Source organism: Dama dama, chromosome 9 (assembly GCF_033118175.1).
Source record: "Dama dama isolate Ldn47 chromosome 9, ASM3311817v1, whole genome shotgun sequence".
NCBI classification, from domain to species: Eukaryota; Metazoa; Chordata; class Mammalia; order Artiodactyla; family Cervidae; genus Dama; species Dama dama.
Window position 1 is genome coordinate 23,165,659 of NC_083689.1, and position 18,213 is coordinate 23,183,871.

Here is an 18,213-nt window from a genome sequence, read left to right on the forward strand (position 1 = left end):
GGCTCGGGAGGGTCTGAGGCGGCGCCGGGGCGGGCGGAGCTGGCTTGAGGGCGGCGGAGGCGGTGCCGAAGGGGCCCGCTGAGGCGCGCTGGGGGTTGGTGGCGCCCGGAAACCTGTCGCTTGCGCGGTCCCTCCGGCTCGCTGGGTCCGGGCGGCAGGCCCGACTGTGGAAGGCAGCATGTCGGTGGCGGGGCTGAAGAAGCAGTTCTACAAGGCGAGCCAGGTGAGCGGAGGCCGAGGCGGGGCGGGGTGGGTTGGGGGGGTGTGCGGCGAGCCCCGGGCCCAGACTGCTCGGAGGGGGGCCAGGCGATGCCAGGCCTGGCCCTGACTCGGGAGGGGACCGGAGGTAGTGAGGGGACGATCTTGGCACGCGTCCCTCGCAGGGTGGGTACAGCCTAGGAGGGACAGGGTCTGCGTGCGAGGGCGCCCAAGCTCTGTCCGCCATGTGGGCTCCAGTCTTCTCCAGGAGGGTGGGCAGACGTTGGAGAGGAGCAGAGATGCACCCAGAGGTTGTTCCCGGTCGTGGTTCCCTCGCCTCCTGTCCTTCCCTGTAAAAGGTCAGGGAGGGAGCGGAGAGAGAGAAGAGGAAGAAGCCGTCCAGAGGCTGTCGACACAGAGAGCCCAGGGGCAGGGAAATTTTGTGTCTAGAGCAATTCTTTTTTTTTCCCCAAAGATGACAGACAGCCTTCTCAGTGGGCTGGGTGCAAAATTGAAAGGGTTGAGTGAAAAGTCAATTTCCCACTTCAGTTCCTCAGACATCCAGTCCCTCTTCCCAGAAACAAGACTGTCCTCAGTTACCAAAGAGAAGTGTACGCCTCTTCTTTAAAAAACCCACGTAGTGGTAGCATGGTCTACGTAGAACCATGTACTTGCTGGTTTTCATTAACTGTGTTTTGGAGATCGCACTAAAGTCAGAATTCTCCACCTCGGGTCTTTCTCTGTCCTGGCAGCCATCCTGGGCACTGTGGGGCATTGAGCAACACCACGGCCCCCTCCCAGTCGATTTAGGAGCTCCCCCAGTTGTGACAACCACCAATGTCTCCCCATGCTGCCAGATGTCTTTAGGGGAACCCCCTCTTCTTTCCCCCCTCCCCCTAGAGCCACAGCACTAGAGCCTACTGTTCAATTCTGTTGTTTTGTTTTGTTCTTTTGAAGAGATAAGATGTCATGTATTTCATTTTCCTCTTTTGCTTTTCCTCTACCTCCTCCTTTCTGCTCCTCTTTTTAATGGGTACGTGATATTCTGTTCCATAAAGTCAACCATGATTTTTTTTTTTAACTAGTTGTCTCTTGATGGATGTTTAGATTGTTTCAAGTAGTTTTCTGCCACGAACAGTATTGTCATGAATAGTGAGTATCTCTGCTCACAGGTAGGATTGGCTTTACAGGTTAAGTTCCCAGAAGTGGAACATGGAATCCAAGATCGTTTAAGTGTTCTACTTGTGATGGACAGAATAGGTGTTTTGGAAATTCCAGGCCCCGTTCTTCACAAATCTGGTGAGAGCTGAGTGGATCCACTCTTCAGAAAACTAGGCAAATGTAAAATTCAGTTTACAGGCTCAGATCCAAAAAGTTCCCAGATTCCTCCATCCCATAAGAATCTTAGGTTTGGAGTTTGTATGGATAGACTCCAAGAAGGAACGAGCAATGGTCATAGGAATCCTTTAGGCAGTGCTGGCAAACCAGACTTTAACCCAAGACTTGGAGAGAGGTCCAGTGGGAGGGAAAAGAAGTGTGTCCCCAGTGATACACAGCCAGGACCTTTGGCCCCTTGAGGGGGAAAGTAATGATCCTAGTCAGGGCTAAAGATAATTGGGGTCTGTCTCTCGACTCCAGGCTAAACATTGGAGGAAGAGAAACTTAATCTTGATGGATTCTAGGGTTGTTGCTGAGAGTACAGCCCTGTGTCCCAGCAGGATGGAATGAGTGACCTGGCCCAGCAAGCCACTACCTCCCCCTCTGCCCCGCCTCACTGCACACTTGACCAGGGCACCTCACAGTGCTGCTCACTGTCTTGGACACTGATGTAGTCCCTCCTGTAAGAACTATAGGTCTTGGAAGAACTCCTGGGCCACCTTGTTCCTTCCTATGGACGGGTCTCTGGAAGCCCTCCCCTCCCCACTCTCAGGCACAAGGGCCTATGCTGGTAGCCCGTCCTGCCCCCAGCAGACCCACTGCGATGGAGGAACTAGCTGGGCCTCTCAGGGTGTCCACTTGAGCCTTATCCTCTCAGGGAAGGAAGAATGGCCTACATTCAGACCTGAATGTAGCACTTAGGGGGAGCACTTAAAACCTGGAAAGCTCAGCGCAGCATAAGCTGGTGGTTCAGATCGGTTTATTATCTCAACATTTCGGGACCCACTCCCAAAGAATCGCCACTATGGCCACATCCTCCTCTGAGAGCTGCCGTCTTGGCCTCGTGACCAAGTCCGTGTTGAGTTGTGTTCTCAAGAGTCACCCTGGCTGTGTTCCATTCCCCCTGCAATAGTTTCCATAGACCTCCATTGTGGATCTGGACGTGTCCACCTCTCTGTGTATTTCTTGTCTTGATTTTAGAAACACCTCCTTCAAAAAAAAAAAAAAAGAAACACCTCCTTCATCCTCTTTCTGTGCCCTCAGGATAGGATCGTCTGGGCCAGGTAACATTCCCGTTAAGTCTAATATATATTGAGGTTCACCGCGTGAACATGTTTTAAACCAATCAGTCTCCGTTGGTCTCAGTGAGTCTCAGTCTCAGTCTCACTTTATCTGGCCCAAGGGTCAGCATACTCCCCTTTCTACACCAAAGAATTGTGGGGCATTTGTCTTCCAGTAGGACCGTGGTTCTCAGCCAGGGCCAGTTCCACTCTCTGGAGGACATTGGCAATGTCTGAAGGCATGTTTGGCTGTCAAAACTTGGAGGTAATTAATTGTATTACAGTGCACTGGGCCCCAGATGTCAGCGGTGCTGAGGTTGGGAAACCCTGTTTTACAGTTTGAGAAAAGTGAGGATAATTTTACCCAAACCAAACGATAACAACAGAAATCTCTCCTGGGCATTCTTGTGGCAGCTGCCTGCTTTTTCTAATTCTCGAAACAAGAGATAACCAGATATATGCAGATGGACACGTATGTAAAACTCAGCACCCAGACACCACATCTCCCCTACCCAAGTCCTCAGGAGAATCCCAGAGAATCTATTGGCATCTTGTCAAGCTTGCATCGGCACCTCTTCACTTAGGGGTGACTAACCCTTCTCTCTCCCCTTCCCCTCCATGCAGCACCCCAGGGACATTTGGCAGCATCAGAGGCTTTGTCAGGCTTTGGGGAGCAGACGCTAGTGGCACTGAGTAGGTAGTGGCCAGGGATGGTTGCTAAACACCCTGTAACACACAGAACAGCCTTCTGTACCACCAAGAGTATCTTGCCCAAATGACAGGAGCGCCAACGTTGAGAAACCCTGCTGAAACAGGTTCTTGATTTCAAAGGCTTGTAACAGCGTCGTCTCTAAATTGAGAAAGGTGGACACGTAACAGAGAGCCAGGAGTAGAGAAGCTTGGTTTCTGGCAGGTCTACCTCATCGATGACATCGGTGACAAACCAGCTTCCAGTAGCTGGCACGAGACTGGCCAGTTCTGCACCAGTTCCTCTCTGGTGAAAGCTTTCAGGTCTTATACAAAATCGATTTGAGCTTGAGTGGGAAGTTTGTGAGTTTTTACTTCTGGTCACTGACAGGCTTAGCTGGAGAACGTTGAGGAATCCATAGAGTAAAGCAGAAAAAAAAGTAGGCATCTGTCCCGGGCCCTCTCGCACCTCCCCATGTAATAATGCCAGTCAATAACTGTCTGGTCTTTATGCACATCTAAACTGGGGGGAGATGCCTTTATGAGTCTTTCTGGGGAATAGAGGTGGGTCGAGGAACCCACTAGCGAGCTCCAGTCTCAAGCTCACTTGTCATTGTGGTGTGTGTGGGTGACATTAATTTCCACCTAAGCTGCTAACTGGTTTCCTGATCATTCTTGTGGCTGTGCTGTGTGGAGATCTGAGAGTGTAACTAGGGGTAGATCTGGCAGCTGCCTGGAATGCTGGCCTGATTTCTCTGGTTTTTTTCCTTGCCTGAAAGGAGGGAGAGAGTTTGAACTAAAAGATTGATTCCATCCAAGCTAGGAGGGGGACTCATGATTGCCGTATCCCATAAATTTGAAGTTTGTTCGATTCTCTCTAGGCCCTGCGTTGGTGTCTAGGAGGAAAGATTGAGCTTCCTGGGAGAGATGTGGGGGTGGGGGAAGGACTAGGGGACCCAGACCCCAACTTGTAGGAGTAAGCAGTAGCTGGGGGAATGTCAGGGGTCTCCCAGATACTGCCTGCTCCGACCTATTTTTTTTTTTTCCCAACCTTTTTTTTAAACTCCATTTTGTGGAATCACACTCTTGATTTCCTAGCAAAGTACTTGGCCTGCTGAGTAACAGACATGGGTGATCTTAAGACACAAAAATCTGGAACTTATAACTCCTTAAGTGTCAGCATGAATCAAAGTATGTAGCCTGCGATCGACAGGTGTCAGGCAAAGTCTGGGGGTGGGGACGGGAGTAGGAGTGGTCTCTGGCCCAGGCCCTTGAGCTCAGCAGCTGCAGGCATTCACTCCCGGAAAACCTGCCTCGGGGCAGCAGACGTGGCTTTTGGCCATGGCCTTGTTCACATGCGGCGGGAACTGGGTTAAGTCCACTCTTAGAGGAAACCATTCCGCTGACTCATCCGTAGGAAGACCCTTGACCTCGCAGTGTCCCTGCAGGACCCTGGGCGGAGATGATCCCATCCTGCCTCACAAGCTAGCTGGGTGCAGTGCCCAGCCCTGTGTTGTAGGCTGGGCTGTGGAGCTTAGAAGCAATCCAAAACTGCCCTTCCCTGAAGGAAGCAGGGGCCTCTCATCTCCACCACTTCCCAGGCCTGTCCGTAAAACCAGGTTAACCTGACCTCCTGGACAGGACCCTCTGTTCGCCATCAGGGAGGCACCCCAGAATCAGGCAGCATCCTGCATCTCTTCGTTATTAACATGCCAGGACCAGGGGCTCATCATGTTCTGAATCCACTGCTCATAACTGCTGTGTATGGAGCTTGAAGTTCACTGTGACTCAGAATCCTGGGTGTAGTAAAGGCCAGTTTATCACAGAACTCAGTAGGAGCTGATCGCCCTGCCTCTCTGGGTGTGTTTTGAGGCCAGGCTGTAGGATACTTAATTATACTCCGTGTGCCACTTAATAACAGCCTGTGAGGTGAGAGGTTTCTCAGTATCTCCCTGCTCAGCTTTAGGAACTGGAGGCTATCACAGTTTTGAGACCCCAGAACTGTCACAGGCTTAGCAACTGAACCCAGAAAACAGTGCCGTCCACCCAGCGTCCCTCCAGAGGCAGCATCCTTCGGGGCCCTGAGTGCTCCGCCTGCCCTTCCAGTGCCCCTTTGCGCAGCCCTCTGTGTCTCTCCTTAGAGGACAAACTGACAGGCTGCAACTGGGCCCTTTGGGCCTGCCATTTGCTTCTGGCCTGCATGTCCCGTGACCTTGGACCCTGGGTTGGGGGCCACAGTTAGTGCTGCCCTGGCCCCTATCTCCACCGTCTCCTCTTTGTTGCCAATATCTTGAGACTGACCCAATCTAGGGGAAATTAGTTTTTCATTTGGGGTGCGCAGCCAACTTCCTCCATAGGGTTTCAGAGGCCTCAGGCCGTTGGCCAGGGCAGTGGGGGAGGAAAGTCCAGTTGTCTTCTGTTTCTGGTTTCTGAGGTCGGGGGAAGGGCAGGGGGAGGTTTCTGAGGTTTAAGGAGGGTTTGATGCTGGAGCCTCCCAGCCACAGGAGGGTTTGGGAGCTCACAGGCCTGTGGAGGCATCTTTACCCACCAGCCGTGCCCAAACCCTTCCCCGGGGAAACGTTAGGGGTGATGTTTCTGGACTTTTTCCCAAGCCGTCCCTGGAAAGCCGGATGGAGGAATGTGTCAGACTAGCAGCAGCTGCTTGCTCTCTGCTCTTTGCCCCACTCCTTTCTCATCTCCCTCTTCCTCCTTCCCCTCCCACTCTTTTCTCTCCCCACACCCCCTCTTCTCTCCCTGCCCCCCTCCCCAGGGCTGAATTTACAGCCATTTCTCCCAAGCGCTGCACTTTGGGTACATTCTGCTCATTTCCTGTTGAGCGGTCCCCCAGGCTCCACGAGCCCAGGCTCCCAGAGGATGGCTTCGTCTTCCTTTTCCACTCAGCTCCTAGAAAAACCTGCTGACTGGGCCCGAGAGGGGGTCACGCGGAGACTCCCAACCACAGCAGGAAAACAGACGTGCGATTTCCTCCAAAGGACCTGACTCAGCATCAATTGCTGCCTCCCTGGGAAGGCTGCTGCCCAGTGGCTCAGACCTCCACACCTGGGTATTACAGTCGTCCAGAGGTGCCGTGCCCTGTCCCGGGTGTGAGACAGCCCGCCCAGGGGCCATTGAAGAACTCAGTGAATATCAGGTGGGCCGAGGGACATTTGCCCTAAATTGTGGGTTGTGAAAGTGCAAAAGTGGGGTGTCCATTTGGGCATGAGAGAGAAGGCAGAGCTGGAGCCTGCTGAGGGGAGCATCCCTGGTGACCCAAGGTGCCATGTCAGCTCCATCTAGCATTCAGCACCTTCCCCACCCTCCCTCGAGCATGGACAGCACACTCCAGTCCAGCAGGTCTGCTTGGCCTTGTAGCTTCCATCCTTCCCCACCCTTGTCCGGCTCTCCTGTTTGCCTTCAGACCCTGCGTGTCTTTCTTCATCCTTGCCACCTCTCGAGTCCACTCTCCGGAAGCACTTCTCCTCCCTCCCAGCCTCTGGCCCAGGGGTCTCTTGCCCCCGTGCTGCACACCGAGCACCTCCTCACACCCAGTACTTTTTCCTCTCATTGGGCGTGAGCTCCTGAGGGAGGGGGCTGCTTGGCAGCTGGTGACAGGCCCAGGTCCCCACAGGTCATGGCTCACTGAGCAAGTTGTTAGGAACAGTGGATGCCTCCCCAGAGCAGGCGTGGGATGGTCTGGTGCCATGATGGTACCTGTGTGAGGCAGGGTGGCCAGCGAGGCCTCAGGTCTCACTGGTTTAAAAAATAAGGAACAGGTCCTACTGGTTTAAAAAATAAGTCATCAGAGCTCAGAGGTTGTCTCCTTTGCTTGGAATCTGCTTTGAGGGCTCCAGGCCCAGAGGAACTTGCACTTTACTTTGTCACAGGCAGTCTCTGTTGTCCCGACCCCACAGCCAGATCCAAACTTAATGGGAGGTGCCTAGTTTCCTGGGGAAAGGAGGTCCATGGGCCCAACCTCTCTGGCCTCAGAAGCCTGCTCTCTAGGCTCCTGGACCTCTGAGCTCTTGGACTTGACCAGGTCCTATGTGTAGCCCCTGTGTGGCTTCCACCCTTGGCCGCCTTCTGCCTCTTCTCCTGTTTCCTCCCACAGGCAGCCAGCTTTCTCCCTGTCCTCTGCCTGGCCCCATTGGTGCCCCCTGGACTTGCTACCCTGCCTCTGGGCCTTCTCCTTCCAGGACCTGAGTTCCCTCCCTGGCGCCCCTCACCTCTCCAGATCTTCATCCCCAGTCACAACACGCCCAGTCGCCCTCTAGATGGTGGTCCCAGACTGGCTGGCTGGTACAGGCAATGCAACAGGCTCTCCTAGGCCCAGTGCACCTGAGGCCCAGCCCTGACCTTCCCTATCCTTCCCTGTCCTTGCCCCGAGGACCTGGGAGCCTGCTATATCTATCTCCTCGGCATCTGAGCCTGCAGTAGATACTGTGCACCAACCTCTTAGCCTGGGGCCTGAATTAATTCGTTAATTTGACCTTCAAGTAGACTTACTTTTTAAGTTTGTTTTTAAAAGGGATCTTGATGTTATTTCTTACAATAAGTCATAGTAACAGGATCACCATATACAGCAGAAACAAAGCAATGTGATCAATTCTTCCTGGATTCCTGACCTCTGAAACTGGGGTCTGCTCTCTTTTGTGAAAAGAATTGTGAAACCATAAGTTCCCCACCAGGGACTTTGCCTGGCAGTCCAGTGGTTAAGACTGCGCTTCCACTGCAGTGGGCACGGGTTCGATCCCTAGCTGGGGAACTGAGATCCCACATGGCATGTGGCACAGCCAAAAAAAAAAAAGCCTAAAAATAATTTATTTTTAAAAACAAGTGTCCTCCAGGAAGTTTCTCCTAGCCAGAATGAAGGGTACTGGAAGGGGATCATGTCAGGACTAACTTTCTCACTTGTCCCTTGCCTTCTCTCTTCTCTTGGCACCCCTCCCATGCCCCTTACAGTCTTCATGTGGAGCCAGGAACTCCTGCAGGCTTGAATTAAGTCTCGGAAGAGAGAGTTCTGGGGTGAGGGTGGATTTCCCGAGCATCTGGGGCGGAGGAGCCCTGACAGTGTGTGGCCCTGTTCAGACTGTGCGCTTAGTTCCCCGACACCACACTGGCCAGCACAGCTCAAGCCAGTCCCACGTTCTCTGAAGCGGGAGCAGTCGACTGATGGTTTTTCTCTGGTCATTTTGGGTCTTGGCCCCAAGAGTTAGCAGAGACTTACAGAAGGAAACCGGGAACTCTCACTTTCAGGCACCACTCCCTCCCTATCCCCTGCCACCTGCCTCCCCACTCTGAGGTCCCTTGGCCGACCCCAGCCTGTGTCCATCAACTCGATGGCCTCAGGTCGTCAGAGCCTTAATTTTCGGAAGTCCTGCGGCCAGCCCTGGCCTGTCAAGGCCACCTTTTGTCCAGAAGAGGCCAGCCGAGGGAACGGGGTCAAGGATTTCTATGTCCCCTACCCCTAACTGCTGGCCTGAGATTTACTTTTATCTCCTCTCCTGGGGCATTTCCTCCAAGCTGGGGAAGTCTTGCTGTCCCGCAAGGTCAGCATCTCGCCCACCCCCCCCAGGAGTCTTGGAGCAGCTGCAGCTCCCCACCCATTGCCCCTCTACAGCTCGGTGTGAGTGATGCCCCAGAGGCTTCTCTGAGGTTCCTCCTTCGCCCCCAGCCTTGATGCATTTACTTCATACCTCTCTGGGTTCCTCATCATCAAGCCTTTCCCGCCAGTGGCCTCAAAGGCGGCCAAGTGCTCTGTCCACTTCACCCCAGAGCACCTTGTGCCCTTGGCCTTGGCCGGTGGTAGGTAGGAGGCACTGTGGGTTTGGGAGGCCTCCATGGGATGTTGTGGCAACGGGGTACGTTGGGGACCCAGGGTGTAAGGATGCTGTTCCAGGGGACTGGGGTGGAGGGCCTTCTGCCTGGTCTGAGTCCAGGAGGCCACTCGGCTCCCAGCCGCACCTGGAGGGGAGCTGACTGCTGTCCAGGCAGTGTGCGCTCAGCTACTCCCCCACCCCAGGCAGCGCTAGTGCGCCATAAAGGGCACGTACCTTTTCAGGCACTTGAGTTGGTGCTAAACTGTCTCGGATGTCAAGCGAGAGGTAAAGAGTGACTGGCCAATAGCCAGGCACCCAGGAGAGCTTGAGTAAACACGCGTGGCATAGTTAAGTGCGGAGGCCGCGCCCTGATACGTCACCATGATGAACTCACCACTAAAAAGTCCACGGCTTTGTTTTGCAAGTTTACACCGCCTGAACAGTGTCCCAGGGCAGCTTTTTTGTCCTGCTCTTTCCCTTCACACTGCTGGTGCCCTTCGTCCACCCCAAGCCTGTGACTCTAGTTCACTTCCACAGCTCCCTGTGGTCCTTTATGTGTTGACCACAACATGTCCCTCCCCTGGCAGCGGGCACTGAGGCCACTGCTGCGTTTCTGCTCTCAGCGTGGCAGTGAGCAGTCATGTGGGCGTGCCTCAGGTGAGGTCCCAGAGTTCCTCTAGACTCCTGCTGTGTTTTTGTTTTTCTAATTTTATTTATCTATTTATTTGACTGCAAGGGGTCTTAGTTGTGGCATGCAGAATCTTTAGTTGCTGCAGGTGGGATCTAGTTTCCTGACCAGGGATCAAACCTGCATTGGGAGAACGGAGTCTTAGCCACTGGACCACCAGGCAAGTCCTAGACTACTGCCCTTTTAACGTGACCATGTAGATTTTAAGCAGGCCCAACTTGGGAAAAAACCACCACCTCTTCAGCTGGCATGACACAGCCAGAGCAGGTTAGCTCAGGGCGGGAGGGCGTCCCAGACCTGCGCGGTGGCTTAGCAGCTGAGCTAGGGCAAGTGTGGTGATGCAGGGTCCTGTGACATGCACGCCCAGTACGGAGAAACCAGGTGTGACTCATGAGAAGACGACCCAGGCCTTAGCCTTGAACGTGGACATGGGAAGGAGAAGGGAGAGCTGCATGCAGGTTTCCCTGGGAGGCCCTGGGCGCTGGGGCCTCGGGATCACTGCCTACCCTGCAGTGGTCCAGGAGCCCAGACACTGCCTGTCTATGGGCTCAGCCCTGCCAGGGGAGCAGAGGCTGTCTGGGTATGAGGAGGAGAGGAGGAGGCCCTGGCCCCTAGAAAATCATCATCAGGTGACAAGGGGTTGGAATATTCTTCCTGCTCCTAGCTCAGGAAGTGGCAACACCAGACATGTGTCTCAAGATGACAACAGAGAAGGAAGATTTGGGGCCCAGGGCAGGGTAGCTTTTCTCTTGCCAAAATCAAACTATAAAGACGCCCCGGCTTAGCGGGGCACGGTCTCCTACACACAGTGTAAGCATGACTTCTTGGGGTGTGTACTGGCATCATCTTGAAAGACAGGCCAACTCTTGATGTGCCATGATGGGGTGGGTGGGACATTCTGGGAGTCAGGGCAGAAAGCCCCCCAGGGTGTTGAGGGTCAGCCAGCAGAAGCAGGAGGAGGTGGGGCGCCCCACAGGCTGGCAGGAGCCATGCTGGGCTTGCTGCCCATCCTCCTCCCTCAAACCCTGTTGCTTTGCTTCCAAGTAGAGCTCTAGAATGTGTGTCACGGCCGCCTGTCAGCAGTACACGTGGTACCGTGAGCCCTCTGGAGTCTGGGCTGGGGGCTTTGGGTAAACAGGGACAGCTGGGACCGCAGCCTGCTGGCAGCACAGTTCACGCAGTGTTCACATGTGTCCTGGTGTGTGCAGAGGGCCTTCACTCCAGAGACAGGGGCATCTTCACATCCCAGTCGTCCAGTAGCTCTGCATGTCGTACCTCTGAACCGCGCCTGTGCGGGGACCCGCCTCCAGCTCCCTACCCTCTTGGCCTTGTTCTTCCCCTGGGCTTTGCATCACGTGGGGAACAGCAGACTCATCTTTGCAGAGCAGCTCATGGTTCTTGAAGCATGTTCCTAGCCAGACCCCACAGCACGTCATCATCAGCCCCCCATTTTACAGTCGAGGAAACTGAGGCTCAGAGGAGTTGACATTCTTAAGACACAAGGCTGTCTGTGATTCACACCCCTGCTGCTGCCTGTGTCTCAGCCCCGCCCTGGAGCTCAAGGGCACACCCTTGTTCTGACTTGTTGCTGACAAACCTGGTTGGTGGTGTTTTCCCCAGAGGTCCTGAGGGCGGGGGTCTGTTATCTCAGCAAATACTGATCTCCCATCGCCTGCTGGGCCCTGTCAACAGCAGGCAGCTGCTGGGAAGTTAGCATCTGGGGACAGGGCACGTGTAGGTGGGGAGGGGAGGCTATCCCGGGTGCTGTTGGCTGGAATAAAGGTGACAGAGGAGATGGGCTCTGAGAACTGCCCTCCTTTGTGGCCCAGGGCGGGGTGTCCACTCACCACTGGGGCACAGACAGTAATGTCAGGGAGTGTGTGGGCCAGTCCTGCTGTGCCTCCTGAGAAGGGGGAGCTCCCTCCCCCGGTGCTGCCACCGCAGGGGATGACAGTCAGGGGACAGGAGCAGCAGGATCTGAGGCCCACCTGGCCCTGGCAGCCCCTCTTGGTCTCCTCATCTTGTGCCGAGATTCCTTCCTTCCTGCTCCAGGTTTCCAGGACTGACTTTGCAGGTCAGAAGGGAAGGTACCTCTGGACAAATAGGGTGGGGGACAGAAGGAGAAGTGGCCATGCAGGGTGATAGGGTGCTGGCATCTGACTCGTGGCCCAGGAGGGGACTGGTCACCTCCCCTGGCTTGCAATGTGCTGTCCTGGGATTGTGACCCACCCAGTTGCTTCTGGTAGCCGCACCCGAAGAAACTGGTCTCAGTGGCCCTGAGTCACCTGCTGTCACCGCCCAGCTAGTGTGCCAGATAAGGGTGCGTGCCTCAGCACCCACTCAGAGCTTCTGTCCTCCCCTCGAGCCTACCTTCGATGATCCGCGAACCCGTGTATGTGGCCTCTCTGGCTGCAGCCTGACAGCAGTTTGGGGGCTGTTTCCCTTTGGCCTTCAAGTCTGTTTGCCTCTCAGCCTGCCGTTTTCATGTCCTGTCCTCCCAAACTGCAGGCGCAGCCCTTTCATGGGGGCTTCTGTCGATAGGAGACCAACCCACTTTGGGACCAGAGTACCCTGGATACAAGGCAGCCTGGGCCCAGCATTTTGTTTTATTTTTGGCTGTGCTGAGTTGTTGCTGCACAGGCTTTCTCTGGCTGGGGTGAGCGGGGCTGCGCTCTATTCTGCTGTGCGGGCTTCTTATTGCGGTGGCCTCTTGCAGAGCACAGGCTCTCCGGTGCTCGGGCTCAGTAGTCGCGGCTCCCAGGGTTTAGAGCACAGGCTCGGTAGTTGTGGTACACGCGTTTAGTTGCTCTGTGGCGTGTGGGATCTTCCTGGACCAGGGATCGAACCCATTTCTTTGGCATTGGCAGGTGGATTCTTTACCACTGAGCCGCCAAGGAGTCCCCAGCCTGGGCCCATCTTGCTCAGACTTTTTTCTTTTGCACACTTTCCCTTTGCTCCCTGGTGAGAGGGCCAGCTGTGGGCAGACCTCAAGTAGAGAGTGGGGATGTAGACAGGCAGCCTCCCTAGGCAGAGTTCAGCCGAACTTGAACTTCCCATAAGCAACACAAAGGACAGTGGTGGGTACGGGGGTTAGGGATGCTGTCATCCGGCAGCTCCTGGGTCCTCAGCCCCCAGTGCTTAGCCGTGTGGAGTGGCACCATGAGGTCAGACCCCCTGTGAGGTCCTTCCTTCCTCCCACGGGCACGAAGTATCAAGGAAGCATTTCTAATCTTGCACACGGTTCTGAGCACGGATGGTACAGAAGTGCCAGGGTCACACTCTCAGAGCCCAGGGTGCTTGAGAGAATGAGAGTGATGGGTGGGTCAGGGACAGCCCCTCTGAGGAGGGGGTTCTAAGGGGGACCAGATGGACAGGAGTCAGCTGTGGGAAGGTTTGGAACAGAAGGAACAGCATGGCAGAGACTCTGATGTGGGGTGAATGCATACCTTTTTGGAACAGAGCCTGGTCCAATGTGGGGTTGGCCTTCAGAGAGGAGGTGCCAGGACTGGTAATGGGAGAGGGTAGCCAGTGGTCAGGTTCCTCCTACCTGGGTCCTTCGGAGGTGGGTGATGGAGAATCAGGAGGGCTTCCTGGAAGAGGTGGCTTTACATTAGTTAGGCTTTTCAGAATGGAAATGGCTAGAGAAGGGGAGACAGCATTCCAGGAGGCAAGGGCTCTGGACTTTCATCACCTTAGCCTGTTGTCATTGGGGTGCACATGGCCCCACATCAAGACATGTGCTCTGGTGTCCACAGTCTCTTTTGTGGTTGGCTGTGGCGATGACATTGAATGCAGGGTTTGCTCCAGTGCCTTCGGAAGCCGAACAGCTGTGCATGTGCCTCACAGGATTTCTAAGCCCTGTTTCCTGTCTCTTTCCTGAAGGGTTGCTCCTGCGTCAGCTCTGCCATTGACAAAAAGATGAGTTTGCAGAACACCTTGTTTACTCAAACACGCTGGACAGAAGTTTGCTGTGTGCCTGGACACCCACTGGTGGGTCTGCAGGCGGCAGCTCCCCCACAGCGCACCCTGGCTCAGGGGCAGCAGTGCAGGGCGGGTGTGGCCTCGCCAGCAGGACTCAGGGGATTTATGACCTCATTTGTTTGTGGGTTGGGTGTTTCTTTTTATAAGTTTTCATCTGAAATTGATTTTCCCGCTTGTGTGACACACAGCCCTCCTGCCTCATCCCTGAGATGAGAAATGAAAATGCACGAGGCCAGTTTACACCTGGGCTTTTCAGCACTGGCAAGAGTTCCAGGTGGAATTCATTCCTGAGAGATGAGCCTCGATTGCAAGCAGTTGTGGGGTAAAAACCCTCGGCACAGCCTGGGGTGCCAACTTGGGTCAGGCCCACCTCTCCCCTTCTCCCAAGGAGACAGAATCCTGAGCCCCCACCCCGCTCTGCTCCCCAGATATCTCAGCCGGGCCGTGTGACTTTGGCCCTTCACCTCCCCCAATAGCATTTGAGGCAGGGTCGCTCAGTGAGGGTGGGGGCAGGCCCATCTGATCCTCCCCATGTAGGTGGCATCAGGCCCTGGTCAGGTCTGTGTGTGACTGGTGTCCCCCTCCATGAACAGCTCACGGTCCAATATGTCTTTGGTATTCATAGAGAGCTCTGTAACGTCCCTAGGGTTGTGGGCTGAGGCCACCCTGGAGTGGTGGGTGCAGTGTGAGAGACTGGAGTTCCAGGAGGCTCGGGCAGAGCCGCCGGGGCCCCCAACACAGGCCTTCTGCCTCTGGACCAGTGCACTCAGCATGGGTCGGGTGTCATCCTGGTTGGCCATCCCCAGTGTGTTTCCCATCAGTGTCCAGGAACAGCTGTGGTCCTCTTGATTGCCTGCTCCCAGGGGCTGGGATGTGGCCTGATACTCACCAGGATGCTTCCCCAGCCAGGTGGGAGGGTGGGGATTGTAGCCGGATCTTGTGTCCCCGGCACCCTGACATCCCAGCTAGTCTCTGAAGTGAGGAAGCAACATCAGGGAGACACAGGGCAGCCTCCAGAGCAAGGGGACCCAGTCACCCCTGCTGTCTGGCTTTGTCTCTTAACACGCACACGTGCATACACACTGCACTGCCTGGCCCTGGGCAAGGTACAGCACCTCCTGGATTGTCAGTCTTTCCATTTATTAATTTGAGGTGGAGATGACTCCCCGGTGACTGCAACTGGGCCAGTGAGTGCTGGAGGTCTCCGTGGCTCCACCCCTTCCTCTGGGGTCCTCAAGGTTAACCGAAGGGCCAGCAAGATCACAGGTCCCAGGAACTAGGCGTCTTTGCTGTGTTTTGTGGACACATTAGAAGATGCACACCTAATGTGACCCATCTCCCCTCCAGCAGTCCTTCCTCCCCCTCCACCCCAAAACCAGCCAGAAGTGCTTCACCGGGAAGCCGCCCCACAGCTGTCCCAGCGCCCAAGGGGGCTGCTTCCTCCCCGACTCCGCCGAATGCTCTGGGAGCTGGTTAATCACAAGTGGGAGCGGGAACGGTTCTTGTCCAGTGCTTCTGCTTTCTAGTGGAGGAACTTGGCGCCTTAACAGCAATCCCAGGACCAGCCATCACTGGAGTCAGTGCTCAGCGGGGTGGGGAGTGGTCCCCAGAGGAGGCAGGACTAGATGCTGTGGAGCCCTGACCCCAGGCCCCCGCCCCTCCACAGAGAACCCAGAGGACACTCGGGCCTGTGGCTTCAGGCCAATGGCCTGTGAGGGGAAAGCCTGCCAGCCGGTTGGGGTCACGACCACCTGCATCCTCCCAGCCTTGAGAGCTGCCGTGGGCAGGAAGCCTGGCAAGGCCGACCGAGGTGGGGGTGCCTGTGAGGCTGAGCCAGGGCAGAGCAGGCCTGAGTCAGGCGGGAGGAGAGGCTTCTGGGGTCCACAGGGGTCTCATGATGGATCCAGGGCATGTAAAGCCAGTTTGAGGCCCTGTGGGGACAGCAGTGTGACCACGGTGGGGGGTCTAGGGGCTTCGTCATCAGCCTGAGAGTGGGGGAGCAGCTCTGGATGTGTGCCTTGACAGAGGTGGGAGGGCTGTAGGTGCTGGGCCCCCCAGAGCGTGCAACAGCAGAGGTCGGACTGCACTCTGCTCTGTCTTGGGACCTTGTCCTCCAGCTCATCACAGCCTGGACAGTCCCTGAGCAACTGTCCCCTCCCACCACTGCTGCCACCTCCGGTTCATTCTTTCCAACCACTGGTTCCTGCTTTGCTCCCGGTGCCTTGCCACGTCAAGATCAGACTCTGGATTAAGCCAGACGTGACTTTGAGGGGGTTTTTCTCATGTAACGGTCTCCCCCCCTCATCTCAGCAGCATGTGCCAGGCAGGGGAGCGGCCGCTGGGACTCACATGGCATTCAGCTCCCTACCCACCAAGCCAGTCCTGAGAGGAGAGTCTGTGTAGGGAGGCTGGAGGGAGTACCACAGGGCAGAGAAGCCAGGGGGCTTCAGACTGTGGGAGGCCAGGTCTGACCAAGGCCCCCAGGCCAGGCTCGTCTGCACAGTAACAGCCCACCGCCTCCTGGGGGACCCTGCAGCAGGCTTGTCCCTGCAGTCTTGGGGACCCCAAGGGTGCTGCTCCTGAGCCTGCATGTGCCAGCCTCTTGCCCGAGGTGCCACCCTCTCTGCTGAGAGAAAAGCTCAAGCTCCACATACACCCTGACACGCTGTGTGGAACCATGTCTGGGGGTCCGTGTCTGCCCCTTGGGGCCAGATCCAGTGGTCATGGTACTCATTGGAGGGTTTTCTCTGCTCCTGTTCACAGAGCTGCCATCACAAACTGTTTAGCTTTGATCCCTAGGGGGAGAGGAAGTGCATGCCCAGAGGCATGACCTTAATTCCTGGTCTGCTGAAGGAAGTTGTGACTTGACAGGACACCTCCCTCTGTGGGGCTTCACAGAGGGGTGTGACTTCTGCTCTGTCAGCTCACAAGTATGCGCTTGAGGCTCGGGACGGAGGAGGCGCTCCTGCTGCCGGGGCACTCCGGCTTCTGCTGCCTGTCTCCTGGGCTGAGGTGTTGATCACGACCCTCCCACATGAAGCCTCGTGTGGGTGTGAATGGTGTTTCTGTGGTCCTCACTTCAGTGGCACCCCTCCTTTGCCCTTTGGGGCGGTGGCCCAGCCCCACACCTCCTGGCCTCTACTCTCAGAGCCACATGGGAGCCAGGCTGCCTAGAATCCAAGCGCCACGCCTGTTGGCAGGCATTTCATACTTGAGCAACTCATGGGGGCCCAGGCTCTGGAGATCATCCCGACCCAGAGCCACTGGAGGTTTGCAGGCAGGGACCGACAGGAGGCTTTGGGGCAGTGTTGCATGGTACATCACCTCCTCAGAAGCACCCTCAGCTCACCTCCGTAAGAAAGGCATCGGTTACCTGAGCTCACCCTCTGAGTCCCTGCCAGCACCCCCTAGTCAGGGGCCCAGGGCCCAAGCAGAGAGAAGACTCAAGAAGGCCAGCGGCTTTGTGTGTCGACTGGGCAGCAGGCCAGCCTGGCTTTGTCCGCCTCGTGGGCTGTCCAAGTCACGAGACAGAGGCCGTAAAGGAAACTAGAAGGGGCTGTTCTGAGGTGTTTGGCAAGCGGCTCCAAGATGTTAGGAGGCCGGCAGGGAGGGGACCGCAGTCAGAAGGGATGTGGAGGCGATCGCGTCCATCCACATGTTCCTCCCGTCCCGTCCCCGTGCTGGCCTCCCCGTTCAGGCATCGCTCAGCCCTGCCGAGGATCATCGGGCTGGCCATCTCTGGGTGTGGGATACCCTGTGCTGTGAGCTCCAGCCTAGACCACACTGGGCGCTGCGACTCAGCCAGCCTCCCCTGCCTTTACCTCCCTCACCAGAGGGGCGTTCCTCAGAGCCAGCACAGTCTCTGCCAGGGTGTGGGCTCCTCCCTGTGGTGGTCGCAGACTGGAGCCAGGAGTGCTCATGCCCGAGTCTTGGGTCCTGGTGACCCAGCTCCGGGGCGTTCCTCGGCCCAGACCCAGGGGATGGGGGGGGGCTGGATCCCAAGGCCCTTTCACCCTCATCGCCTGTCCCATGCCTTTTGTTCCAATTCTCCGGCCAGGGCCTGAGAGTGGCTGCCCCTGGCCCCTAGCCTGGCGCTGGGCTTGGCGCTCCCTGTGAGGAGGGACAGAGAAGTGGGGGCTTCTCCAGCAGTCACTGGCAGGCAGGGAGAAGCTAGCTGGGTGGAGGGCAGGAGGGGGGCTGGGATAGGACGGGGACCTCTGCTGTTAACTCGAGAGGTGGTGGCCCCCCAGGCCAGCGCATTGGCTCGCGAGGCATGAAAATGCCAAGTAGGACGCACGGAGCATCCATCCTGGACCGCAGGCCCTGAGCAGCCCTGCTTCTCTCCCCGCCTCCCACTCCTCTGGGCCAGCCTCCTCCCGCTGCTTTTTTTAAACTCTGAATTCAT

The 18,213-nt window shown here is 56.2% G+C and overlaps 1 protein-coding gene across 1 annotated transcript in view; it reads left to right on the plus strand.

Annotated features, from left to right (window-relative positions):
* The window catches only part of SH3GL1 (SH3 domain containing GRB2 like 1, endophilin A2), a 27,239-nt gene continuing 9,026 nt past the window's right edge, over positions 1-18,213 (plus strand). The window contains exon 1 of the mRNA XM_061150658.1: positions 1-223. Within this exon, the coding sequence (XP_061006641.1) occupies positions 179-223 (45 nt within the window). The 5' untranslated portion in view covers positions 1-178. The remainder of the gene's footprint in view (positions 224-18,213) is intronic.